The sequence below is a fragment of the Mesitornis unicolor genome, unplaced genomic scaffold, assembly GCF_000695765.1.
Source record: "Mesitornis unicolor isolate BGI_N332 unplaced genomic scaffold, ASM69576v1 scaffold916, whole genome shotgun sequence".
Taxonomy (NCBI): Eukaryota; Metazoa; Chordata; class Aves; order Mesitornithiformes; family Mesitornithidae; genus Mesitornis; species Mesitornis unicolor.
In genome coordinates, this window is record NW_010190028.1 from 1 (window position 1) to 27,634 (window position 27,634).

General features: G+C 38.1%; 1 protein-coding gene across 1 annotated transcript in view; it reads right to left on the reverse strand.

Annotated features, from left to right (window-relative positions):
* Positions 1-10,488: 10,488 nt before the first annotated feature.
* LOC104535884 (neurobeachin-like) overlaps positions 10,489-27,634 on the reverse strand; it is a gene marked incomplete at its 5' end in the record, with an annotated part of 49,484 nt that continues 32,338 nt past the window's right edge. Inside the window, 5 exon segments of the mRNA XM_010186237.1 lie at positions 10,489-12,263; positions 14,315-14,466; positions 15,185-15,249; positions 15,252-15,377; positions 18,800-18,901. Of these exon segments, the coding sequence (XP_010184539.1) occupies positions 12,173-12,263; positions 14,315-14,466; positions 15,185-15,249; positions 15,252-15,377; positions 18,800-18,901 (536 nt within the window).

Genomic DNA, 27,634 nt, shown 5'->3' on the forward strand with positions numbered 1-27,634 from the left:
TATATTATATAATTATATATAAGATTGTGCAAAAGATAATGTAAATAGAAAAAAAGACAGAATTTAAAATGAGTTTCAGGTTAAAACTTGCTTCACGGAAAATATGGCTTTGAGCTAAAATTGACTATTGCAGTTTGGTGAACCCTGCTGGGAAGTACAGAACAGTGGGAACCCTGTGTTTGAGATACTTTGCACATTTAAACATATTTTGCACATACAGACTTAGACCTAGGTGACAGAAGAATTCTAGATAGCACACGAATGAACAAATGGTAAACAATAAAAAATAGTTGCTAATGAACTCTGCATTTTTGCTGTTGTCACTCTAATACTTATTTAGCTCTTGTCTATACATGAATAATGGATAGTTCTCTAAAATCTTCCTTAAGTTCCATGGAGTCTTCTCAGAAGTGACTATATATGTATTTTTTTATTTTCATGCTTGTAGGAGAGCCACTCTATTACAGAATATATTGTTAATTAAATTGTATTTCAAAATCCAGGTTTTATATAAAGTCTCTTCCCTCCAGACATCAAAAGGCATTGAGATCAATACTAAACTGAAAAACTAAAGGCTAAGTATTCTTCAGCTGACTGAGAAGACAATGTTAGACAGGAGTGAGCATAGTGCCTCCTGAGCCAGTCTTGCCAATGAGCAATTTTACTTCAAGATGCAAAAGGACTGCATACATTCACTTATTAGTGTCTGTTGCCAATCTTGCGTTGCTCTGGACAATACCAGAACATGCAAAAGATTCAGTTAGTACATATTATTGTTAGCTCTTAGGACACTCATTAAACTGGAAGATATCTTCATTTTTGGAGTAACAACTCTTCTGTCTAAAATGTTGCTGAATATTCATCTTCAGTGACATTTATAAGATTGCCTTTTATATCTTCCTGGTTTACTCCCCAGTTATTTATTTTCCAGTCAACCACTAAGTACATTCCTGTAAGTCCTTTATTTTTTTTATAAGAACTAGCTAGCTGCCTGTAAATCCATGAAAGTTGCTTTTTATTATTTATTGTGTTATGTGGTTGAAAAGCCAGCTTGTACTCTAATGTATGTAACTGCTTTAGTCCAACAAGGGAGTGGGTCAGCTCCAAAGGAAGGATTAGGTGTACTGTAGGTGTTGTCACACGCCTGCCCCTGTCTGCCCTAGGACGTGTTCAACCTACAAGGAACACCATTTCAAATGATGTTTCCTTGTTATATGCTCAAAATTACTGTTCTCTTCCTGCCTTGAGTGGGCACATGCCTCCCTTGGAGGAGAGATTTGAAGCCTCAGCTCCTCTTCCTCTACTCTTTTTCACTGTTGGCTTGAAACAGGGCATTAATAACCAAATGCAACTGAAGGAGCAGAGAGAGTGTGTCAGTAAAGTAATTTGATTTGGCTCGGGTGTTCTGACTCCAAACCTTATTGCCGCAGCCACAGCGTGCAAGGGCCACCGGTGTTGCACCTCAGCAGGGAGCAGCTGGTGCCTCTCATGCGTCATCAACATAATCATGTAATGAGTTCAGACAGTGACACCCGCTTGGCCCCACCACCCCGTGGGGATTACACCCCTATCACCTCCAGCCTAATCTGCGGCCCAGGGGAGCACAGGTGTAACTGAGCACCTAATTTGGCCCTGCGGCACTGTTATTCTTGGTGATGTGGAAAGTGGTTTGACCTGATGCTTGAGGCACAGAGCCTGGGACTGAGTCAGGAACTGGAGGAGTCCTCATTTCAGCCTGAAAACTGAGTGTGTTTGGGACATGAATGTGATATCAGTCCGTGTAACATGTTTTTCAATGTTTTCTGGACTTCCAGCCTATCTGATATAAACCTTTTGTCTCGTCTCATCCAGTATTTGCATATTCTTGGCTTTGGTTTAATAAATTGAGCATTTTGCTCTACAAGTAACCCTTCCCCAGATTTCTAAAAAAATGCCTTTATCACACTGTCATGATGAGAGACATCTCAGAGAGATGGGTTGTCTTCAGGTTTGCTAGCAGAAGGTAGCTGGTCTGGATGTCTCTAAACTGTAGATTAACAGGATTCAACGTAATCGACCCACTATCTCTGACAAGGAGAAAGTGCTTTGGTTTGACTTTAGAAACTAGTTTTCCATGTTGTACCAATAAAGCCCATAGAACCAAAACTTGGGGTTCCAGAAGACATAGAAGGCCCTGTGTAGCTGCATTGTCCCCTCAAGATATGGTATCATTGGCATTGTCCTGGCTGTTGCCTCTGACTTTTTGGAAGAACAAGTTTATATCCCACATGGTTCTCCCCTCATTTCTTTAGTTCAGTTGGTGAGTTAATTTGTTATTTACAATGACTTGTGAATAGTAGATAGACTTGATATGGTTTTGATGAGATTATAAATGTGTTGAAAGGAATACCAACAGCTATTTGACTAATACTGCATAATATTTTGATCAAGAAATAAGTCACATTCATGTCAGTATCTTATAACAGTTGTTTCCAGTGTCCAAAATGTAGTTGTTTCTGCTGGAATCTTGCAGAAAATTTTTTCCATTCGAAACCTCCTTCTAAAGGCTAAAAGCAATGGAAGATACAGCAAGAGGACACTCTGATTGTCCTATAATTGCCCAAGGCAGAGTCCCAATATTTTGTTTTACCTGTCAAAAATGGATATGTTTTTGAGTTTATAAATACCTTGTTGATTTAGGATTTCAAATGTGTTCTTTTGGAAATGCCATTGAGGGCTTTACTTTAGAGGTATGTTCATGCTTGCTTGAAGTTTCCCAGCTCTCTTAGCTTTTATCCTTTGAAACATGCATACTTTGTATTTGAGAGCTAATTTTTGTGGAAAGTACAGAAATATTTTCAGCTAAGTGTTGTGGAAATGAGCATAAAGGAGGAGGAGGACTTTTACTGAAAAGATGCTTGAAAGAAATTACTGCAAACAGTGATATCTGAAAAGAAAAACAATCTTCAGGGACTAGAGGTTTTATTCACTTACAAATAGATCCACATGAAATACTTAGAAATTGACATTTCCAGGAGTTGCAGTCACCTAATATAATTAGCTGCAGGCTAGATACAGAGAGATACTAGATTCTTAAAAAGATATTAAAGTGTAATTTAAGTAGCAGCAACATGAATAGAAGTGTTTTACCTTTCAAACCCTGGTTTGTTAACAGCTGCATCTATTAATCTGGAAAGGTTGCTATGCACATTGCCAGCCTATTCTAGGATTGTTCATGGAGATGTCGTGTTTCTTTTTAAGTGTTTTCCTTAGACACATACACAAAAGAATGGGCTTGGGCTTGGGCTCCTAGTTTCTCCCTGAGCCCAGGTCCTTGCCATATTCCCTGTTTGAAACTTCCACTGTTCTCTTTCTTCTCCTCAACACTATCTAACCTTGTGATTTAATAGTTTCTTTGCTTTGTTTTGGCCTGGTTTTTGCTAGGAAGTTCCCTAAGTAGCAAAAAGACTGATCCATAATTGACCTGTCTTTCATTCATGCATGCATGCATGCATACTGGTGCTGCAAGTGCATCTGAAAGGCACAGCGGTCCCTTCCCTCCCCGTGGCAAACAAATGGTGACAAAGTGTATTCCAGAAGCTCCAGCAACAGGGAGAGACCTGGGAGAGAGGGATTGAGCAGTAGATTGAAAATGTCCCTATAGGCAGCTTATTCTGAAGAGAAGTTGCAGGGAAGCAATCTTTTTTTCAAGTTTTTATCCTTATGTACATTCAAAACCCATTATTTCACCCCTCCCTCAATTACCAGATTGCACTTAACAGAAAACTGTAACCCTTGAGCTCCCTAGTTGTGTATGTGTTGTCTCATCAAATTCATCATGGGCTGGCCTGGAGAACAGAAGTAGTATACTAGCCAGATCATCCATCAAAGGAGAAAGAACAGCACCCCTCAGGACACTAATCCCAGCCTATATGGAATGAGGTGTACATGAGTACGCTATCTGTAGCCAGCTCCGACACATTATCCACACTCATTCACTACATGTCTGGAGTTTTATGTACCATATGAATCCTTCTCACCTGACATTCATAAGTCCTGCAGTAGGTATCTGGTTAGCAGGCTTATCTCCCACAAGATAACTTCTTACCATTGAGGAACTTATTGAGTTAGGTTCTGACAACAGAGGAAGCTGTAACCATGGTGATGGTAACTTATTACCTCTTTCTGAGGTATCCAGATTAATGGATCTGAAGCTGGTGACAATGAGCTTCATGGAGGTATGGACAAGGAGGAGCCCTGACCATATACCTCTTGAGGGCCAAAGAGTGAGCAGAAGCTCTTTCCAGTCAATATTGATGTTCCCTCATATTAAGGTATACAAAAGGCAGCATGAAGGGAGCACATGAGTTTGAGCATGTCTGCTGGTTTTGGCTGAGAGTTAATTTTCTTCATAGGAGCTACTATGGGACCATGTTTTGGATTTGTGTTGGAAATAGTGTTGATAATAAAGGGATGTTTTAATTATTGCTGAGCAGTATTTACAGAGTCAAGGCCTTTTCTGCTTCTCACACCACCCCACCAGCAAGTAGGTTAGGGGTGCACAAGAATTTGGGAGGGGACACAGCTGGAACAGCTGGCCCCAGCTGACCAAAGGGATATTCCATACCATATGACAGCATGCTCAGCAATCAAACTAGGGAGTAGGTTGGCAGGGGCAGTGTATTGGGTTTTCTGTGAGGGGTTTTTGGTTGTGTCTTTGGTATTGGGAGAAGGGCTATGGAGATATCCCTTTAAGAAGCTACCTGAAAAGCTCCCCCTTTGCCTTTGTCAGATCCCTGTCTGACCAGGGCCAAGCCAATCAGTGCTTCTGCGAATTCATGTATTTAAGGAGGGTGCAGGGCATGCGTCCCTCTCTCTCTGGCACTGGCCCTGACCAGGGCAGCCCCAGGTGCTGGTGGTGCGGCCCCGGCCTTGCCTGGCCGGGCTTGGCCCGCCTCAACCACAACTTAAGCTTAAGCCCCACTGCAGCTCCATCCTGAGGAAAAAAAAGAGAGAGAGAGCCGGGATCTCCATAACCATCAGAAGAGACCTGCAGCGGAGAAAAGAGTGGGGCCCGAGGAGAACAGCTTTGAAGAACACCAAGGTCGGTTGAATGAAAGAAAGGAGAGGAAGGAGGAGGAGGACGCAGAACCCAGGTTTCCCTTTTGCAACTCGTGGCGAGAGCTGGGTCGACTGGTCGTGTGTGAGGGAACTGTGGCCATGGGCAGACCCAGATTTGGAGTTTTGTGGACTTGGACTGAAGCAGTTTTGTGTGTGAGGGAAACTGCAGCTGTGGGCAGACCCATATTGGACTTTTGAGGACTTTTTTCCCCTAAGGAAAAGGGGCCGTTTGGAAGCAGAGAGAGAGAGGCTGGACTGAGTGTGGTGGGAAGACTGACTGCAAGACTGAGGAGACCCCACTCCCATCCCCCTGCGCCTCAAGGCAAAGGGGGAGGGGGAAGGTGAAGGAACCGGGAACAAAAGCTGAGCCCGGGAAGAAGGGAGGAGTGGGGGGAAGGTGTTTTGACTTTAAGATCTGGGTGTATCTCTCATTGTTCTACTCTGATGTTGGTAACAAATTAAAATTGGTTGTTTTTTTTTTTTTTTATTCCTTATGATGAGTCTGTCTTTTGCCTGTGACCTGTTTAAGTGGTGAGAAGCCCTCCCAGTCCTTATTTTGACTAACCCTTCTTTTGGGGCATCGTGGTGCTCAGTTATGCACTGGGCCTAAACCATGACAGGCAGTTGAGGGGTCGCTGCTCAGGGACTGGATGGGCATTGATCAGTTGGTGGTGAAAAACTGTTTTACTTTGCATCACTTGCCTTGTGCTTTATGTGTCTTTCTTTACTCTTTTCCTTTTAATCACATTTTTGTTCATGTTCTCCTTCTCGTTCTTGCTCTTTTCTCACTTTTGCACTTTTATTTCTCTTCCTCCATCCAGCTGCAGGGGCAGTGAGGGAGTGCCTGTGTGGTGCTTAGTTGCTGGCTGGGGTGAAAACATGACAGCATGACCAAAAGCATTAAGGTCTTAAAGAGCTGAACACCTTTCATGTAAGTTATTGCAGTAGCTGTAGTCAGTGATCCAGATGCTTCAGACTTAGGGTGTAGTGTTCAAACAGAATAGAGTGGCCTTGTACACAGATTTGTGGCTGGAAGTTATTCCCCTGTCCCAGACCCCATCTGTCATATCTGTGTGATATGGTTGATAGGCTGATGATCATGGAGCAAAAGGGACTCCTTGTACATGCCTTGGCTACATCTAGAAACTTCAGCGATGAAAGGTGGAGGCTTGGGCGCTGTGTTGTGCTCGTCTGTATGGTGTAACTGCACACCTTTAATCTATCACCCTCTAAACAATGCCCTGCAGTGTGCATGGGCTATGATGGCTTAAGAACTGGTCCCAGGGTGACTGGTGGCATGGCTAGAGGCTGTCATGCCACTTGCTTTTGGGTCAAAGAAGGGCCCTGACCTGTGTTAATTACTCAGAGAATAATACTCCCACATGATCACTAGTTCTACTCGAATAGACAGCTGAAGGATATGATATCCTTTTATTTCATTTTTTTACCTCCTGCAGCTCACACTAAGACAGAAAGGAGACTGGAGAAGAGATCTGTGGGGGCCTTCTGGAGCCTCATGTGTGTGCTTTATGCTGAGTTTGCTTTAGTTTGCCTTGGCTGTTAGGGGGAGTGAGAGCATGTGGTGAGTACCAGGAGGGTACCAGTTGCAGGAGAGAGAAAACCCACCTTAAAGCCTGCTTTCCATGGCAAGTTGAAACAAGGAGAACAGAAGGGTTTAGAAGAGGAAAGGGACATTGCAAGGGTGGAGCTGGGACAGTCTGTCTGGGGCTGTTTGGAAGAAACAGACCAATTGTTTTGTTGAAGAGGAAATCTGTCCCTCACTGACTTTTCTCTAAGCCCCTTGCCCCTGTCCAGAGTTCCACTGCCTCACTTTTTTATTATATTTATTTCAAAAGATGTGCATGCAGGGACACCAGCCACCAGGCACTAATTTACTTCCTATTTGATAGCTCTGTACAAACTAATGTATCTGAAGAGCCAGGGGCACTGGATTTACATGTATAACTGTATAGCAACACTGAAAGACCCCTTTCAATTATTCTACTGCCTTTTCTGGCTGCTACACAGCAAGGGAGACTGTCTTAAATTTCCACGGCTATGATGCTAGGATTAGCTTTGCTACAGGGCTTGGTCGATGCAGCATCCTGCCAAGACTCTTTTCAAAGCATAAGCAGACAGGAAACTTTTAAGTCAAATCCACTGGTGCTGGTAGCTTTTAGCAGTCTGTAATCTTCTGGCACCAAAGAAGATTTTTTTTCCTATTCAATTTTGTACATAATACCATATTCTCCACTTCATATTAGGAACACTAGGCTGAAGGTAGTTTGGCATTGTGGCACCCTTAGGCACACACAAAGCCCTTATGCCAGTCCTTTAATGAATAAAAATTACTCCAGGTTTTGAATTTTGCATGTAGGTACCCACATTAGTTTCCCAGGTGCAAATAAGTTGCAATTGAGAGGGGACTTAATTCTAATGATGTAGAGCTGTAGTGCTGTTTAGGCATGATGTCACCATAGAGAGACCCATAAACCAAGTCAGCTGTTTGGCAGATTTTCATCTATGTAAATCCCTCTGTTAACTAATTATATGGCCACAGCTTATAAATTTTACAGGAAAGCAGTCTCCAGACTTGTTTTTCTTGTTAGTTGTAGATCTTGAAACTTAGCTGTAGATATTGCAATACTAATCACTGGGGTCAGAGAGTCTATAAACTGTACCTTATTGCATAGACATAAATTTCCAGTACTTCTTTCCTTCTCTAAATACCGGCTTAAGTTTTAGTCCATTTGTTTTTAGTGTGACACACTAAAGTGACACACATGCACACAAAAGCCCAAATAAAACCAGACCACATTTAAACCCTTGGAAAATGTGAGCATAAACTCCAGCTAGACATCTCCAAATGGAACATTTTAATGTACTAGACATCCTGTATCAGGAGGTAGTTCTCTTGCTGTTATCAGAAGTCAGCCCTTTGCTCCCTGTGTCTGCTTCAAATGCTTTTATCCCTGGCAGCATGAGGCTTGCTTCAAACATCCTGCTTGCTTGTCAGCAGGGTTGATGCACTATGTATTATAACGAGCATTCACCACAATTGTTGTTCACAGGCAGCATTTTTAGCTCTACAAGCACAAACTGTGAGATTATCAACGTAATGATTATTTATCCCAGGCTCTTCCAGTAATTTGAGCCTAACTACTCTTTCCTTGGGGTAAAATGCAGCAGCCTTGCTTTTATTGTTGCTCTTGTAGAGAAAGCAGCATCCTCCTCAACAGTGGTAGAATCTAGACAAGGAACGAGCCTCATGGCTGTTGCATCGTCCTCCTGGTATGGCATTAGCTTATAGTCCAAATCTTAACCTAGGACTGACTGGCAGGAACACAGACAATATCTGCATGTTATTTTCATTGTAGATATATTTTAGTTGCACAGTCATATCCTTAATGCTGCATCTCCCTTAGCTGAGAGATCACTTGCATTTAACTGGTTTGGTCAAAGCTGCTTCATCTTCCACAGGCAGCGCTCAGAGACTCCCTGGGATAGAATCAGTAGCTCATTTCTGTAGAGAACAAAGGGGAGTCACCCCAGCCGCACTGTGTGACAGAAATGGGGCAGCTGAAGCTTTGGAAAAGTCTTGTGACATGAACTGGAAAGCTGTGTATATTGTCTTCTTATATTAAGAGATCCAGCAACAGATAGGTGTATACTAGTGTAATTAACACAAATCAACAAAAACAACAAAGGAATTTAAATATCCTGGCACGATCATAGCATTGCTTTTCTTAAAAAATAGAAATTAAATAAAGAATAAAAGGCGAGAGGATTGTTTCACCACAAAAACTATATCAAGCTCATATATGTGACTATACCAGCCTGTTAATATATTCTCCTTGTCCTGTGCCTTTGTGGAAACTTCATTTTTATATCTTAAACCACATTGGAGATGGAACTTTATTCTTCTTTCTTTTATTCTTCTTATTCTTTATTCTTATTCTTTATTCTTATTCTTTATTCTTATTCTTTATTCTTATTCTTTATTCTTATTCTTTATTCTTTATTCTTTATTCTTATTCTTTATTCTTATTCTTTATTCTTATTCTTTATTCTTTATTCTTTATTCTTTATTCTTATTCTTATTCTTATTCTTATTCTTATTCTTATTCTTTATTCTTTATTCTTATTCTTATTCTTCTTACTGCTGCTGCTACTGCTACTGCTTACTGCTACTGCTACTATTATTATGAGTCTGACTTGTTTGGGCACCTCTACCTATGAATGCAACGTAGGAGGATTTTTTTTTTCTTTTTGTAACCCAAGCCAAATTTCTCATGCAAGGGTTTGCCTAGGCACAAAAACTTCTAATTTGTGATTAAATAGTACTTTGTATAATGCTGAGAGACTTAATGCAAATAGCAGTATTAACTAAGATAATAGTAATGCTAATTTTTTTTGTTTAACTGCAATAGTGCTTTTTTATTCTTTTTTTTAATTAAAATATGAAATTTGGGGTGATACTTGTATATGAATGGAATGGAGGTTGTGGCATATTAATCAAACCATTTCACACACAACTACTGACATGCCCTGACATGCCAATTCTCTCATCTCCTTCTCTGTCACTCCTCCAGCCTCGAAACAATCAAGTTAAGTTATCCACTTCAAAAGCTGATGGATTTAAATAGATATCTGCTAAAATGTATACTGTATTCTAATATGGTTCTCAAATATTTGCTTTAGTTTATTTTGATAATCATTCAAAGAACAATCCTTCTAAATGGAAAGACAATGAGCAGGGCAAGAAATTGAATTGTTGGCTTTATTCTGCTTTTTAGTCAGTAGGGAATTTTCTAATTTTCAACAAGGTATTTTTCTTCTTGCTACCATAAATGAGACACCTGACATTTAGATATCTACCTCCTGTTCCTTGCTATAATCTTGGCAGGGACCTCAGCATTTCCAAAAGGCATTTTATCCTACCTGTTCTGTTCTGCTATGCTGGGATTGTAGATATCTAACTTTCAATGCCTAAAATAAGATAGAATTAATTCCATCTTAACAGATATTGAGATACTTAAAATGACTCTCATCAGACCTTTGCTTTCTCTGAGGTTTATTATACAAGATTATTGTCTGTTCACAAGGATCCTAAATAGCCTTTAAAGGCTTTGATTTTTCAATTCTGCTGATCAAAGTATCTTTAGTAGCTTCTCTTCATGTCGTGACAATCAGAAGAGTTGCAATACACACTCTTCAAGCTCTGTTTTATTTCCTCAGGCCCCAGGAAACACAACCATCCAGGCACGTATAACTTTTGGCATATACATAGTATATAAGAGAGGATTTCTTAAAATAATTGTTTGTTCCTAATGATAATGTGAATGTTTTGACAAAACCTTCATTGAAAGGAAAAACAATCACTGAATTCTTTGCATATTTTATTTTTCTTTTTGATTTCCAACTCACACACATCTGGCATATTTTACATCTTTGCAATAAAACATGGTTACAATAGCTTAAGGAATTTATATATCCAAAATATTTCACCATGATCTCAAGATGAAATGAACTTGTCTTCCAGATGTTCAATAGTCTCCCAATTCTAAGCTACAAACTCAAGATATTGCTTACAGACGGGTGATGGATAACTTAATCATTACGTTGATCCCCATGATCTTATAAATACAAACAACAATGAAGAAGGAAATTCAGTGCTAAACTTACTAACACAAGGTGAATGACAAATAAGTAATCACATCAATAAATAATGATATGTTTCTGGTGCAAAGTGCCAATACAAAGAATCCATTATCTTTTTAAATAAATGACTGCAAGTGAGTGTAAATTCTGAGAAAATTACATTCCTGTTACATGCCTCATAGCCCTACCGACACAATATGTACATCTATGACAATACAGTCACCAAATATACAAAGAAGAAACATGAATTAAAGTGTATATACCCCTGGGTGTGTAATTTGATTGGTATAATGTGCAGAAAATGATTCCAATAGTTATCATTTATTGTAAATCATGAAGTGCCTTAGTCTGAGTGGCTTCAGGTGAGATTTTTCAGAAGAATCGAAAAGACTAACCTCAGTCACCTTTACAATGAAGCTAAGGCTGTCAAATAAACCAAGTTGCTCAGAGAAAAAAGAGGAAAAAAAATCACTGGGGGCTCTCTTGCCCATGGTTTGAATGTCAAATGTGAATAATACAGAAGTATAGCACTTTGTCTGTATTGGGAGTCATTAAGCATTACAAAGCATTAAACTGAACTTCCCTCTTTGCTCCCTTTCTGTCTAGTCTTTGAATTTTAAAGGGAGGAATTAAATTTCTATTGTATAAAGTATAACTATGGCAAATGATGGCTTTTTATCCAAATGCTTCATGAGCAGAACTCCACTTAAGAGGGGTAAAGTTTAGATTCAAAAAGTGAAAAACATGTGTTTGTGGAAATGTCAAAATTACTGTTTGCACCCAAATTCAACCCTTTAACACAAGCTATACCCTTAGGCAGATCTCCAGTTTGATTTGTGTGAATGCACCTATTCCTTCAAGACATCAGGTTTAAAGTACATGCAAGTTGTAACTCCACAATAAAATTAAGAAACAGTTTTGTTCTTTATACAAGGTTTTACTTTTACAAAAGTATCCCTTTAAAGTTAAGATGTGCATCTGATGTACAAAGTATCAAACGTATTTTTTTTTTAATCTCAGCTTGAAAAGAGGCTGGAGATGGGATGCATGTTAGGTTCAAAGCCTAAACATTGAAACAACTGGACACAAGTTTCCTCAGAATTTTCAAAAGTCTCTTGTGGCGCATCCTACTACCTTTTCTCAATAAACAAAGAGATATGAAATAATTACCAAAACATCTCCTAATTCATATAATTTACATGATACAAGCTTGCCTTTCAGCAGCTGGTGTTCAATTGTGAAAAAACACACAAAGTAAAATGGTTGCTGACTACAATGTACAGCTATTGCTGAGTGTAATGGAATGTACAACGGAGGTCAATGCAGACGTGGTTTTCCACCAGAGACTACACCTTTCATTGCAGCACTTGTGCTCTCAGCTTTACCTGGGCTTTCAGTTCTTCATTCCGCTTCAGTATCTGTTCTGATGTTCATAATGCCACCGGTTAAAATCTATATTAAAAGCTACGATGCTGCCAGAAGCCATGCCAGTAATCAGCGTTCTGAAAAAGATAGAAAAGTTTGGCCTGCTAATCCTCTTTTATCTTAAATGATGGTTTACCATGAACAGTGAAAAAGGTAAAAGAACCAGGCACTTTTTGCAACACTATTAAAATTCAGCTCATGGGTAGGGTTCAGTATGTGATGGAGACACTACTTTTAGGTGTCCACATATAAGCCAAATTCCCATCTTCCCATTATGGTCAAGGGAGATCGAGAGCTCCAGTCAGTCTCCATCACATTGGTAAAAGCATCATGCCATTTGAGATGCTGCAGTGAATCCTGCTTTGCCTCCAGTAGCCTCTCCACAAAGGTGTGGGTCTTCACAAGGTTCTCTGTCATATGGGCCACCCCATGTATGTACCTCATACCTCTGAGGTATCTCAAACAGCACTAATCAGCTATGAGTGCCCCAGCCAACACTCTCAGTGCAGCCTACAATCAACTCTGCACAGGTCACTGGGCATGTACTTTAGGGTGAGTTTAACTGTCCTCTAGACTCAACAGGCTGTAGCAAGTAAATCTCCATGGTTATTACAGGAGCTTATTCCTGTAGCTCACATGCAAAATGCCTATGCCAAAACAACTTCATTCAGATGTTTGAGAACTCAACCCAGCTGCTTAATTTTAGGCACCTCATGCCATTGGATGGCTGACACATTTACGGTGACTAACAGCTGGGATACAGGACCTGTGGAGACCTCTGCTCCTGGGGCTGCAGCTAGGGTCAGATGGATATCCTTAGGGTTTCCCACACAGAATGAGATGTCTCTGCAAAGACAACTAAATTGATCCCTCCTTAATCATAAGCTGATCACACTTTAGTACTCAAAAAAGCTTCATATTGAAATGAAGCCCAATTTTTAAATTATTCTAGTCGCAATAGTTGAGGTGATCTTCCACTTATCTCATACCCTCTAATTCTGGTAGCTGAGTTCAAAAGACATTGTCTGCTTAATTATGTGACTAAATCTAAGCAGGTACTTAAAGCATTTTGCATAGCTGGGGCTTCTCAGCCTAGTATTACAATCAGAGATAGAGAAAATAGGTGGGCTGAAAATTTTTGCTATGTAAATAAATCTTTTCGAACAGAGCACAGTACTGTAAGCACAAACTGGCAAAGCTACAGAAGTAAATAGGCCTCTTCCAGTAAGATAGTTTCAATTAGAATAAGTTTGAGACAAAAAACTTGTTTCAAGTCATCTACTCACACATGAATAAATTAGTTAGGTATTTTGTTTATAGGTGTTTCTGTTGCTTTACAAAATGGCTGAACACAGAATGGTGAAAAGTGTAAGAAAAATAAATTAATACTGTATCTAATATCCTACAAATTCTTCGACTCTCATGAGGTTGCAAATTAATTAGAAATACAAGACTGATGTATGGTGTAAATAGTAAATCCACTCATAACCCTGCATGAATGCAACATATAAGTCTACAGTGTAATCACATTACAGTAGAAGACTGAGGGACCAGGTTCATATATAATTTACATTTGCACTGAGCATTTTAGTGCCAAAGCAGTGACAGCAAAGGCTTGTACACTGCACCTTCATTCCTCAAGAAAGTCAAAGGAAAGGACTACATTCATTCCTTGTGGATAGATCCATGGATAATATTGCACATGATAGTCTAGATGCAACTTCAAGAAGTTCTCAAGCTCTACATAGCTGAGAATCAGAAATGTACCACAAACTTTTGCATTTTTTTTAAGGCATGGGTTAATAGACAGTAGTGCAGTCCAATCCAGTCTGACTGCTCCTATGTTCTTAGGTTGATGTAATTTTATTCATATGTCACTGGTTGAGTTTCTGGCCTACTGACTTCAATGATATAAGAACTCACCTTAATGGTAAGTGCTTGCATTATGAGACTCAAGGATCAGAAAAAATATTGAGTTGGATAAATCAATAAGATAACAACTGGAGTAGTGGCTTTATGCCATAACCTGTTAACGAGTGCATACCATAAATTCATACCTTAAAGTTCATGGAGATGTGTACTTTGTGCAATTTTATAATCCAGATACAAATATTCATGACAAACTCACCTCTGGTCATGAGACAGATCCATAGCTCTTATGCCAGCATCACAGCCAGGGTAAATATAGAGCTGCTTGAAGTCACAGGCCTGCCATACTTCCACTACACCATTGTCTCCCCCTGTCACCAGGTTCTGCCCATCGCTGCTCAGGAGGATGGCCTTCAGAAAAAAAGGACAAAAAACAAGAACATGGTTCGTTTTTAAGGCAACAGGTCAATCCTACAAAAATTTAATAAACTTATAAGCATTTCTTTTCTCTGCCCACTTTACATTTGAAGAAAAAGGCTCCCACTCCTATTTCTTCCCAAACAAAAAATAAACAAACAAATTTTCGATCTCCAAATATTAAATCAAACAATTGTGTGGTTTTAAACATTATATATAACCAAAAAGCTCTTTAGATGAATCTGTCAAGACTTGGGGTCAGCAGATAACATTTTGATGTTTGTACTACAGTACTCAGTGCCATCACTAACACCTAAAGCAGAGCAGAGATCTGCACTTCTAATGCTGCTTCAAGTGCTAGTGACAGAGCAGACCCCTGAAGGCACAAATTCATGTCTTGCCTAATAAATGGAGAATGGACTCTTCTCAGAGCATTTTGTTTTAAAGACTTATTTCCCACTGAAATGTAATTCCAAATAAAAATTCCAGGAATTATGTGGGATCATAATTTCTTCTTGTTTGTTCTGGAAAAGCTCAAGTGCATTTTTGCATTTGGAGACGGAGACGAGAGGATCTGTGTTCAAATATGACTCAAACAGGAGGTGGCAATTTTATGCATGTGAATTTCTTTACATCACACAGCAAATAAATTCAATTTATTTTAATAAATAAAGGTGAGAAACAACAAACATTTGTTTGTATTTAGATTTACCCTGGTTGAATCATTGATCTCCATCTGAGCTAAGAGTTTGCCATTAATGCTGAAATTGCTGAACATCGTTCATAGTAGATGATGCAGTGACCTTCACTAGATACTGAAATTAAGCGAGGATACAAGCAGTTTTCTGTTCCTTCCAGGGCTCTCAGCAAGTCTCCAGTAATTGTGTGTACCAGACAAGGACCTTCTGTATATAAAAACATAATATATCATACATTTGCTGCTTATACGAACTATATACACTGTGTACAAAAGCAATGCATAATACACATTTATATCACATTAGTCCTGCATAGATAGAAAAAGATGCACTGTTTCTTAAAGAATTTAAAATACACAACAGAAAAGGAAATGCAAGAGCTAGCACATTAAGAAAATAGACACAATATGCCTAAAAGGGGTAGTTTATGATTTACAGAAAAGGAAATGCAAGAGCTAGCACATTAAGAAAATAGATACAGTATGCCTAAAAGGAGTAGTTTATGATTTACTTAAACTGGTAGTTTTAATTCTAAAATATTCTGTCCTCTTTCCAAGCATTCTGCCTCAGTCTTACTGCTTCCCTCCAATAATATGAACTCTCGTTAGCTTGCCCACTCACATTAAACAGATGGGGCCCTATGTGACTACTAGAAGCAACTCCCAGAGGGTGTATAATTGTATCACTGCATATTTTTCCTATAGACAATGGCAGTTCCTGTAGGTCCTCTCCCCCAGCAAATGTGTTATATGCATAGATTTCAGTTCTGAATTTTGTTAAAAATGGACTTCATCTGACAGCCAACAGAGTTTCTATGATATCTGGGCTAGAAGTGCTTTTTGGAGACCACAAACTAACTGCACTTACTCCAGAGATATTTTAATATGAGATTTTAATGATTTTTCATTATTGCTGATGAAAGAAAACAAGAGCTATGACCTACAATGTACATTTTCAGATGCAAAACTAGGCTATTTCCATTTCAAGATCTATGAGAAAAGCCCTTTTAAAAGTGAGATCAGCATTCCTACTAAGAAAAAGAGTCTCTTCTGTGATAAATATAATGAGTCATGGTAAATACTAAATGTTTTCTTTTATGTATCACAGGATGTTCCTGGACAGAACAGTGATCTCTTCCTTATACAACTGGTTTATGTCCCTGAAAGCAAATTCATACTGGCAGACTCAGCCACCTCACGTTTAGTCCTTCTAACTTCTTTGAAATTCACACAGCAGCTGGGTTTGCCCAGGTAGAATGACTCACAGCATCAGCGCATCTGCTTGCAAGCCCTCTGGTACAGATTTGTATGTGTTTGCACAAAGCCTTATGCAGAGAGACCCCCAAGCCTGACCGGGTCCATGGAATATGGCTGCAATTCGATTAATTTATTTTCTCAAATAGTTGAGTTTCAGCTTTGGAAATACTGAAGTACCAGAAAGTTACAAGAAGTGATGTCTCCACATTTAGAATAATTACCATGTTAGTTTTTTCAAAAGAAAAGTGTAATACCTTCATAGCTGATTGCTCATGGACACAAGAAGGCACAAAGAAAATCTGACTTAGAAAGCTACTACAAAGACATACAGATTGACTGCTCTTTTTGGCATTTGTTGAATAAGAATATGCAAACATCAACCTGGTGCACAGGATTTTTCTCAGAGAAGCCATAAATGTGCCGTGTCCCTGTCTCAGCAGGTTCTCTGGTGTGCTGGATGTTGTATTCCAGGTCCACAGCCAGCTCCAGAGGGGCAACCTCCCCACAAGAAAGCACAGGCAGCACAGCAGCAGGATGGCACAGCAATGCAGCACTGCTAGGAAATGCAATGTACAAAACTGGAAAGGGACTGGAAAGGACAGAAACTAAAGAAGAAGCTTTAAAACAAGCGTCTGCTGAAAAACAGCAATAAAAAAGGGATTTCCCCTCTGCATTTATATATGGACTGGAGTTTGAAGAGGAAGAATGCGAGAAGAGTAAGTCAGGAGACAGACTAGGCATCCATCTCTCTTGATAAATTACAAATATATTCTGGATTTCATATAGAAGTCTTTGGTTCTCTTTACCTCTAAAAATATATGTTACTCAAAATATATATGTTACCCCTTATATATAAAAATACATAAGTTATCAAAGCTTCATCTACTTAATGAAGAAGAGAGTATAAACTTCAGCTATTTTAATAAGGTGAAATTTGCAAAAATATAGTTAGACAGGGTACACTATTATGTCACTAAGAGTGTATAAGGGTGCCTTAAAAGATAAATAACAGTGGTGCAAGAAAAAACCTTTAGGTTCAGCATCACTGTACATTTTTTTCATAAATTTGTTGACTTCACCTATGACTGTTATGTAGTATGTCATTAAGAGAGTTAATGACCCATTAGGATTTCCTGTTAAAAATGCCTTTACTTAAAAGTTTCACACTCAGCTTTGAAAATAAATGTTGAGCTCCAAGGCAGCATAAAAGATGATAACCCAAAAGCTCAGCTGTGAGCAAAAGCAGGCAGAACAAGTATCACAACCGTCCTACCCTCAGAAGCAGCAAACTGTTTAAAAAGGAGTACAAGATATCCATGAGAAAGAATAAAACAGGCATTGCTGCAGACTGAGAAGGTAAGCAGCTGGATGTGGATGTAGGAGAGGAGTGGAAATGCAACAGGAAGAGATAAGGAAGAAGAGCCTTAAGGAATGACAAGGGTAATGTAAAGAAAGGAAATAAGAAGGGAGAAGTGATGATGTAGCTCAAAAGAAAGTAAAGGAGAAGAAGGTGGAAGGAAACGCAAATAGGGAAGGAAAAGAGAAAAAGACATGCAGTTTGCCAAATTAAGAACTGAAGCTGAAAGAGAGAGGGCAGTGGGGAAGAAAAGTGGACATGGAATTAAGGGGAAAAAGGTGGGCAGAGGAAGTGAAATGGAACAAATGAGGGAGAAACAGAATAAGGAAAGATGAAGCAAACACTCATTGAGGTGGGTGCTTTATTTAATTGATTATCAGTTATACAGTAGGCTGCTGCAGGTTTGGAAAGGTATTTTGAACATTTGTATGTATTCTATAGATAAGTAGCAGGGAGAAAGTGTGAACAGATGGCTCAAAACGTTTAGTAGGAGAGAAGTAACAACAAACCTGCAAACTTTCATTATTTGGAATTCACTACAAAAAAACACGACTGGATGAAATGTTGTCCACAGATCCAAAACCAAACAAATTTACGCTGCTGGCCTTTCTGAGGAGACTGAGGTCAATCCTACAAACTTCAATTAAGATCAGGGTGGAGAACTTGGAGCTGGCCCTCCCCTCAGTACAAGTCTCCATCAAGAGGTTTCTTCAAAGTCAGTAAATGTCATTATGAACTACTGTATAAATTTTAAACAAATACTCTTCCAGATCTTGGGAGAATAGCAGCATGGTTGGAAGGAAGGGGTAACTTAATTTGTGTCTAAACCTCATGAGTCCAGATAGTAAGGAATAACATTCAGAATAAGCTGCTGCAGATTCCCCCAGAATTACAACCCATCTTAGTAGAGGAGACTTTGGATAATTAAAGCATATATGGCTTGAGGGAAGACTGAGAAGTATCACTAAAAAAGGCTCTAAAAATGTTAAGACTTAAATCATAAAAATATTTCTGACCTTTAGCACCACTGATAACAAGTCCCAGCTCTGCACAGACCGACACACAGACAACTTCATGGTCGTGACCAGTTAGAACAGCACGAGGAGCTGGATAATCACCTGTTAAAAAAAACAAAACAGAACAAACCACACACAAAAAAAAAAACCCCAAAACAACAGAACACAAAAAAGGAAATAGCAGAAGAATGCCAAACCACACCTGTTTTATCAACAAAAGAACTTTGCTGCAATTTGCCTTAAATCAGTTAGCATCAAAAAGAAGTGCATTGTGCTTAAATATCTCATAGTCAGATTTCTGAGAAAATACATTCATGTATCATCAAGTTTCATAAGTACAGCTTCCCAATGCATTAATTCATGCATTAACAAAAAGCAAACTTCTTTTTGAAGCTTGACTGCGTGCCGTTCACAATAAGCAAATAAAAATATATCACTGCTTTATGACCTGAAAATACTGAAAAATTATATTTCAATTAAACAACACAAAGTGTTAAGAGTAGCTGCAAGGTAAATATCTGCTATTTAACATATGCATCTCTAGACTTCTGCTAGGAATCTAAAGAGTAGTATGAGTAGAGAATGCTCCTATGTTAATGATCATAATCTGCTTCATGGAACTGGGAGGGGAGGAAGAGAAGAGAGGAGGAACAGCACCATACTAGAAAGATACTACTGTTGCATAGACATCATTGATTCAGCGACACATTGAATGCTTATAGATTAAAATGATAGCTTAAAATGGTTATGGGTATATATAATTTTATATATATCACTATGGATACCTATGCCATTTATATCTCATTTAATTTATTAAAGAGTAGGATAGATTACTCCCTAAATATTTATTTTTTATATTCAGGAGTGAAATGTATTTTATTTTGGGTTCAAACAAGTGGGCATTTATGGTGTGTTTATATGACAAATAGCAACATTTCTGTTGTTTCTAATAATAACAGATGCTGACTATTTAACAGTGAAACTCCTATATGCAGTAAGGAATTGCTCAGCATTCGATGTTGCTTTTTGAGGAAAGAAACTTAATCAGTAACAAAAAATTAGCAACTTGCTAGATAATACAGATTTCATTCAGCTATATTTACTTCATATAAATGAAATACAGAAAATTGGGAAATTCCAAAGGACTGGAGCTCTGCCAGTATAGTTCAAATAATTAAAAAGGATAAAAGAAATGATCTTGGGAACCACAGATGTATTACTGTAACATTAATCCTATGCAAAATAACAAAATGTTCTGTCAACAAAGAATTGGAAGCAAAAATCTCATTAATGCCAGTCACCATGCTGTACTGGAATGGAAGTCTTGTCAAGCAAGCTTCTTATCTGTTTTTGACAGAACAACATGTATAGTTGATAAATATGGCTTTGTTGAAATGGCCTCCATGGTTTTTTTTCAAGGTATTTGCCTTAGTAATACAATGTTATGATTTAAACCTGTTTTATATGGAGCTGACTGTGGACAACATGTATGGCAGAGAAACTGATTCAATGACAGATCTTAAACCTTTTTGTCCATAGAAAGGTATCTACTATGAGCTACATATTAGCATATTGGAAACTAGAGTATCCAGTTAGGAGCTGGAAATTGTTTCTTGATCGAATACTAACCAATAGTGTAATCTACAGGATAATATAAAATCTTTGCTGGCAACATATGGTTGTATATAAAACTAATACAAAGATTAACGGACAATAGTATAATGAAGAGAGAAAGTCATTATTAGAACATTCTCTTCATTGCCTAGCTAAACAAGGAGGTTATTTATTTTGAATGCAGCCAGGTGGAAGGTTGACACTCCTGGACAAGCACGAGCTCTCCTCACTGGAGAGGAGATTCTGTTCTGGAAGGCAGAGAAGGATTTATGAAGCCAGAAAGGGTAACTCTTTCAACATTAACTTTCAGTGCAATACCCTAAAATAGCAAATAGGAGTCAAGAACTATCTTGCCACTGCAGATCAGAAAGATTAAAGTCTTGTACCCACATTTACAGAAATGAGCACAAAGGAGGATCGCTGCTAATTTAGAAAGTAAGATAGTGGGCTGCACAGTACTTAAAGTGTTTTCTCTCTTCACTGCACAGGCAGCAAAGCGGTGACTTGACCATTGCATCTGAGAGTCACAGGCATAAAAGATGTGCAATAGCCCAGAAGTTTATCTTGCAGCTAATGGCACAAGAAGGTCCAGTGGGTGAATGGCTGTACACATTTCAACCCTGCAATAAAATGCAGTTTCCTAACTGGAAAACAAGATAATACTAAAACAAATTAACAAAGAGAACTACTGGAGTAGCTAAGAGATATTGCATGGGTTTCTGAATGAAACTGCATTAGGAATGGAGACCTGGATAAACTTCTGTTGGTCAATGAATTTAGTCTAGTTTATTGCAGACACTCAAATTATATAAACCTGTTAATAAATTATTGAAATGGCTACTTGGGTATGTGACTTGGAAGGATGTTCCACACCTTTCCTACTGTAAAGGAGAGAAATTTACAGTCTAAATTTTTTACTGTCTACCTTGTATCTCTTTGTTCTTGTGTCAGCACTGTACTTTAGCTTCAGGTCCTCCTCTCTTGTCTTTTCTCAACTCACATACTTATAGAATAAATCAGCCCTTGACTCTATTAAACAAACCAATCTCATAAACTCCTTGGACTTGCCATTTTTCAGTCATTGTAGTAACCCATTTTTGTGCCTGCCTAGCTCCAAGTTCTTCCTTAAAATGTGGGTAGCCAGAACTACATATAACCATAGTCCTTGAAATTTTAAAGTGAATCTACAGTATTTATTGCAAAACCCTAACATCTCCTGTAATATTTTTTTAAATTAATAATGCCATGTATTTTACTGTTTCTGAACCAGCTGAGAACTACCAACCATGGATTTACAGACTTCAGGTTTGGATCCAATAGTACAGGGTGGGTCAAACTACCTGTTTTTATAATTGTATTTTACGGGCACATTAACACTTTCCTATCTCTAATGAAAACAGCTACCCCAATAAATACTAGTTTCCCAATCTTTAATCTAGCCTACAAGAAGAGAATCTTTCCAGTCTGGAAAGAAAATGTGAACTGAAAGCTGGGTTTTACTGCTAGGAAAGGATGGATGTTGGAGGAAACAAAGAAAGATGATTTGTGTATCTCATCAAAGATTAGCTGTATTTTGAGGTTTAGATTTGTATAATTTCCCCATCAACATTGCTGTTAGGAATCCCAACTTCTTTTGCGGTTTTCTTTTCTCCAGGTGTGTGGCAAAAAAGTGAAAAAAAAAGCAATTCAACTAAATGCAGGATTTCCCTTTTTTTTTTCCTTCTGTATATCCTGCTGGAAAAAAAGAGGAATTATGCTCAAGGGTCATCTTAGCTTAAATTCTGATTACAGAATTGTATACAGAAGTGTCATCAGACTGCAAGGGTGACTGACTGAAATTATTAGATGGTTAGAAATTTTTTAAGGGAAAAGAAATAATGCAGTTTTCAAAAGGACATTTTCCTCAGTGTTTTCCAGGAAAATACTATAATCTAATCAAACTGTAAAATGTCAGAATATGAAAAATGAGCATATTTAATTGGCTTCTTGATTCATAAAGGAAACTGTTTATAGAAAGCATCTGCCCTGAAACATAGATCTTTGAGTCCTGTTTTTCAGTAAATACAAATTAATAACGGAATATTTTTATTACGAGTAACAGTCTGACAGAAATTGAAAATAGGATTTTTCCCCTTAGGGCTCAAAAAAAAAATATTCAGTGATACTTTCTACAGGAAAAGCTATGGCATGGGGAAAAGAACTGCAGTCTTTTATATTTTATTGCTAAGGACAGAAGTTGTGAACTCCAGGAATCATTCAAAATCTAGCAAAATATTCTGTCACTGTCACATCACCATTGATAGATGCAGCCAGAGGTCAAAGGCTGTAGCTCTGAGGGAATTGCAGGTGAAAATACCCTATCTATGAACTGAGATACCATCACAGTAAACCCCCTGTAATTTCCCCAAAGGAGCACCTTTGAACTGAATTACTAGAGGGCAGAAGGAAAAAAAACAAACAACAAACCAACCTGTGTTGTATTTCCAAACAAGTAAGATTTTTCTACAAAGTCTAAAATAAAATACATCTTGCCTTCTCTCTGAAAAATACAATACTTAATACTATCATAAGTTTCTGAAACAAATGGTGCTTTAACATGTTAAGGGGAAAAAAAAGAGGAAGAATAGAAAGAGAACAGAGAGTGTTAGTATTTCATATTGTCCTTTTCTGGGAATTATGTACAGATTGCTGTGGGGACACATCTAGGAGTCTTCTGTATAAAGAATCATGAGAGCACAAGGCAAATTCCAGCTTCCATTTCCTTGCTTTAATGGAAGCAAGTACAAGGCTATAGCTGAAGTATTTATTGAAAATAATTTATTTCATTATGTACTTTACTATTAGCACTTCTGAGGTGATAGTCACAGAAACACACATATATTCTTCTTAAAAAAAAACCAACTTAGAAATACTATGGCTTTCCTGGAACTGAAAATGTAATAGCCTTCTTGAATTTTTACTGTCAGAAAAAAAATAACTTGGAGTTTAACGAAAAGATAAGGTTATAACCAATAAATAGGAATATTTCAAAACAGGAAATAGCCAATAACAATGTCCACAACATGAGGGAGTAATGGTTGTAAAAGAAAGACTGCTGACAGAAAAATATTCATTTATTCAAAATATTCTCACCTCTGGCAGAACTGGTTTATTTTCTGAGGATCGTGAGCAGCATTCTATATCACTACAAACAATTCACCCAGGTGGGTGGACTTTTAGGTATCTTGCAGCTATCCAGACCCCAAAAAGAAAAATACAGTGGAAGAGAGGAGAGTAAGGATTTGCAGCTTCTCTTCCTATTTCTTCCACTAAATTGCTTTGGGAACTTTGGCAAGTTGCTGAACTGCCCCGTGCTGTACAGCTGCCATGAGGTATGCAGCAATGCACGGACACAGACATCAGCTGATAAAACACTAGATATAACTGCATTAGTTCAGGTGTATTACTGGCTAATTTACCTCTGTGTAGCAGTCTTAGGAGAGAGATGTACCAGTGAAAATTACACACTGGTTTTCAAAGAGCTTCTATTCTGGCAGAATAGTGCCAAGACACCAATTTAGAAATTAGTACCTAAATTGTACAAACATAAAAGTACCATAATAGCTCTTAAACCTGCAAAACAGATTGCATGTGTGCCAATGCGCTTGTGCAGACCTTCAGACAGCCATCCTGTCCACTTGGTACAGAACACACTGGTGACCATTTTTAAACTGCTACTCTTTCCAGGTTAAACTAGGGCATGTTATAAGGTATTAAAATGTAGGGGGATATAAAAGAATATAAATGAATATTCTGAGTTCAGAATAATTATTCTTTCAAGACACAAGCTTGCAAAATCTGTAATGTTCACAAGCTTAAATAGTTTCAAAAATATAGTATCTAAAAGTTCTATCTCAAAAATGTTCACTCTCTTATCCCTTTGTGATGGGATTAAAAAAACCCTGCAGGTTAATTCAACAAAGTTCCTTTATGGTAGCACATACCCTCCCTTTCAGGTGTGCACAGAATAGGGATAGGGTGAATTGTTAGCCCCTCTGAGGATTATGTTATAATGCTAAACAAACCCAGTTTAGGGCTGATAGACACAATATCTTCCAATGGTCAGCACAGTTCCCATTAGAAAAAGCAGGGTTAACTCTCACACCTCTTGTGACCATCCTCCTGGAAGCTACAATAGGTAATGAGAAATGTCAAGTCCCAAGATCAATGAAATTTCAGGCTCTAGGGACAAAATAGGAATAGCATTGATCCTTTTAAAGAACACCAGTCAGAGGGTGAATGTAATATATTGCACAGAGAGGCTCAAGAGGATAAGCGGCCAAGTCCAACATACTTACCTGACAAAAAATTCAATCAGCTTTTAGCACAAGCTGCCTACCCTTCCTTTCTTTCATGCAGGAGTCTGATTCCAATTAAAGTGTGCAAATTAATTTTTATCACTTCCAAATTAGTTTCTGAATTTGTGTCTGTTTCAGATGAAAGCATCTGTCCCTCACTTTTCTGCAGTTCTATCATCCACTTTGGTTTCTGTTCAAAGACTCAGAGATAATTCTCATTTTCAAAGTCACTTGTTTGAAAAAGACATTCAATAACGCAATCATAAAATATAAAAATAAAACAACTATAACAGTACATGTTGAACTCCAGGGCATATCATGTACTCTCTTCGCTCCTTTTCTGTGATGACTAATACAGTTGCTATGTGAGAAGAAATTTGTATACAAATTAGCACTCAGCTAAAACAAATCCCTATATATCATAAGAGAAAAAAAATGAACCCCCAAATTGTCAAACTCCATCACAATAATTTTTCTATTCAATCCCTTAGAAATGCAAAGATTACACTTGCCAGATCACTTCAAAGTATTAAAATAAGCAAACTCTGTCCTTTGTATATGCCATGTCTTCCTAAGAGAAAACAGATTCCTCTCACTGTTCTCTCAATTGCAGCAGGTTTATATAATGTGGTCATAACTTAACAAGGTGCAGATTCATATTACCTGTTTCAGATGGGCAATTTTGGCTTAGAAAGCAGGTATCTGACCCTGGCAAGATGACTAAGTCATTCAGTTTAGTGTTTTTCCCAAAGGCAGTACTTATCTAAGCAAGGATAAAGAAATAAGAGGAGGCTCAAATGTACATAAAAACACAAAAACTTGCATTCAACCCCATTTCAGCCTAAAGGAATTCACGCCATGTCTCCCACTTTCTAGGAGCATCTGCAGACACCAGCCTCTAGTCTAGGCTGGAAAATGACAGTTTTCTATTACAGCTATTGGATCTTAGCTGTTGCATAGCCATAAAACCAATTTTTGTTGGACAAGAGAAAGTACAAGTAGGGAGACAATTTGTTCTACACACTGCAGTGAAAAGGTTGCAGTTTTGGTTCCTGATTTCTTGATTTATCTCTATTTTTATCCAACCATCATGTCACATAAGATCCATAAACAAGAGTAGAGAAAAGAATATTGCTTTCCACCAAAGCTGGAGGTTCACAGGGGGTCCCTCTCACATTAATTTATAGCCTGATAGTCAGCATATGCTTGTGAATACAGGAATGCAGGTTTGAATGCCCTCAGTCTCTGGGGAGCAAGACTAAACTAGAGTTCTCTGGAGGCTCAGGATCAAGAAGTTCCTGGACAAACATTCTAAACGGAAAGGTTTTTGCAATCTACTTTGGAAAGCTACTGCATGGAAAACATTGTATTTAAAATCTGGAAAAATTTCAGTCTTCTCTCAGGAATTATGAGAAGTGCCAAGACATTGTGGCAAGTGCAAACTGAACCAGAAACTCCTTTTTGATGCCTATTGTGGAACAAAAGTGGCAACTTAATAAATGCATTGATTGAAAAAATGATTTTAAAATTATAAAAGGAATCTCATTATGCAGGCAAGTTTTCAACTACTGAACTGGAGCAGCCACTTGCAAGAGTCTAATCCAATACATACTTTTTCTCCATTCTCCTCTCTAAACCAGAGCTGGTTCTGTATTTCCCAAAGACACAGCTGAATTTGCCCTCTGAGCAAATTTGCCCGCACAGGTACTTCAGCAGAAGGCTCTATGAAAGTCCTACAGGTTAGGTTATTGACATATGTGTTGCTTATCTAACTGATAAAGATTTTATCTAACTCATGGATTCTGGAATACGGAATTTTAGCAGAATTACGAAGGAGTTTATTCTGATAATCTTTCACCCCAGAGTATTTATCAATAAATTATTTAGATTGCAATGTTTTCCAGTGAAATTCTATCTATGTTTCTCTACACAAATGTTAAACTACATGAACTGTTTAGGACTGGGGGCCTGCTTTCTCCCACCTTTAATGTTTTCTGAAACAACTAAAATTCCTTTTGGTAATTGGATGCATTGAAGCTGAAATTGATAATTAACTGTCTCTCAGTTTAAAAGATCATTATAAAGTCAAGCATCTAACCCAGATAATTACTATACCTGACATTTTTCTTTGAATTCTTCACCTTCTTACAGCCCGTGATATAAAATACCTTATCTATGTCTCCAGACGACAGCTTTTAAAAACCTAATCCCCCCTTCTTGCCCGGAAAATATAATCTACATCTTTCTGGAAATTCATTCCAAAGATGTTAACTAATTGGATTTGACCTACAGTGAACATCTCACTTTCATTTTTCCTACAAGGTAAATCCTAATCTTCTACCAGTAAGGCTAGACGAGTAGATTAGGAAATATTTCTTTACTACTTTGGCGGCTTAAACCATGTAAAACTTTAAAAGTATTTTCATAAGGATAGTTGAGAAAGTTTCACTTCTGAAGACTAGTATACAGGGAATTAGTTACACAACAAGCTATCATGTCTGCTCATGGTAAGGAACAGAATCTAGTAGTCATAACTTCAGCAGAAAGATCTAGTAATTGCAGAAGTTTTAAAAGGCAGAAAGTCCTTCAGGCATATAATCACTATGTGATCTATCCTTACTGATATACGTTCATGAAAAGTCAAATAAGTTGTTAATAAGGATACATTTACAACACATAAACTTCTGTTATAGTACAGCACTAGTCCATAGCATATCCATGTAACTTTAATCCAATGTGTAGAGATAGCAATAGTAGTGATGATACCACTCTTCCTCACCATGAGTCTTCAACATGTCTCCAACATGAGTAGTAGGACATCTGATCAATATATTTGGAAGCCAGCACAGCTGGCTTAGCTATTTAATCTTCCTGGGTGCTGCTA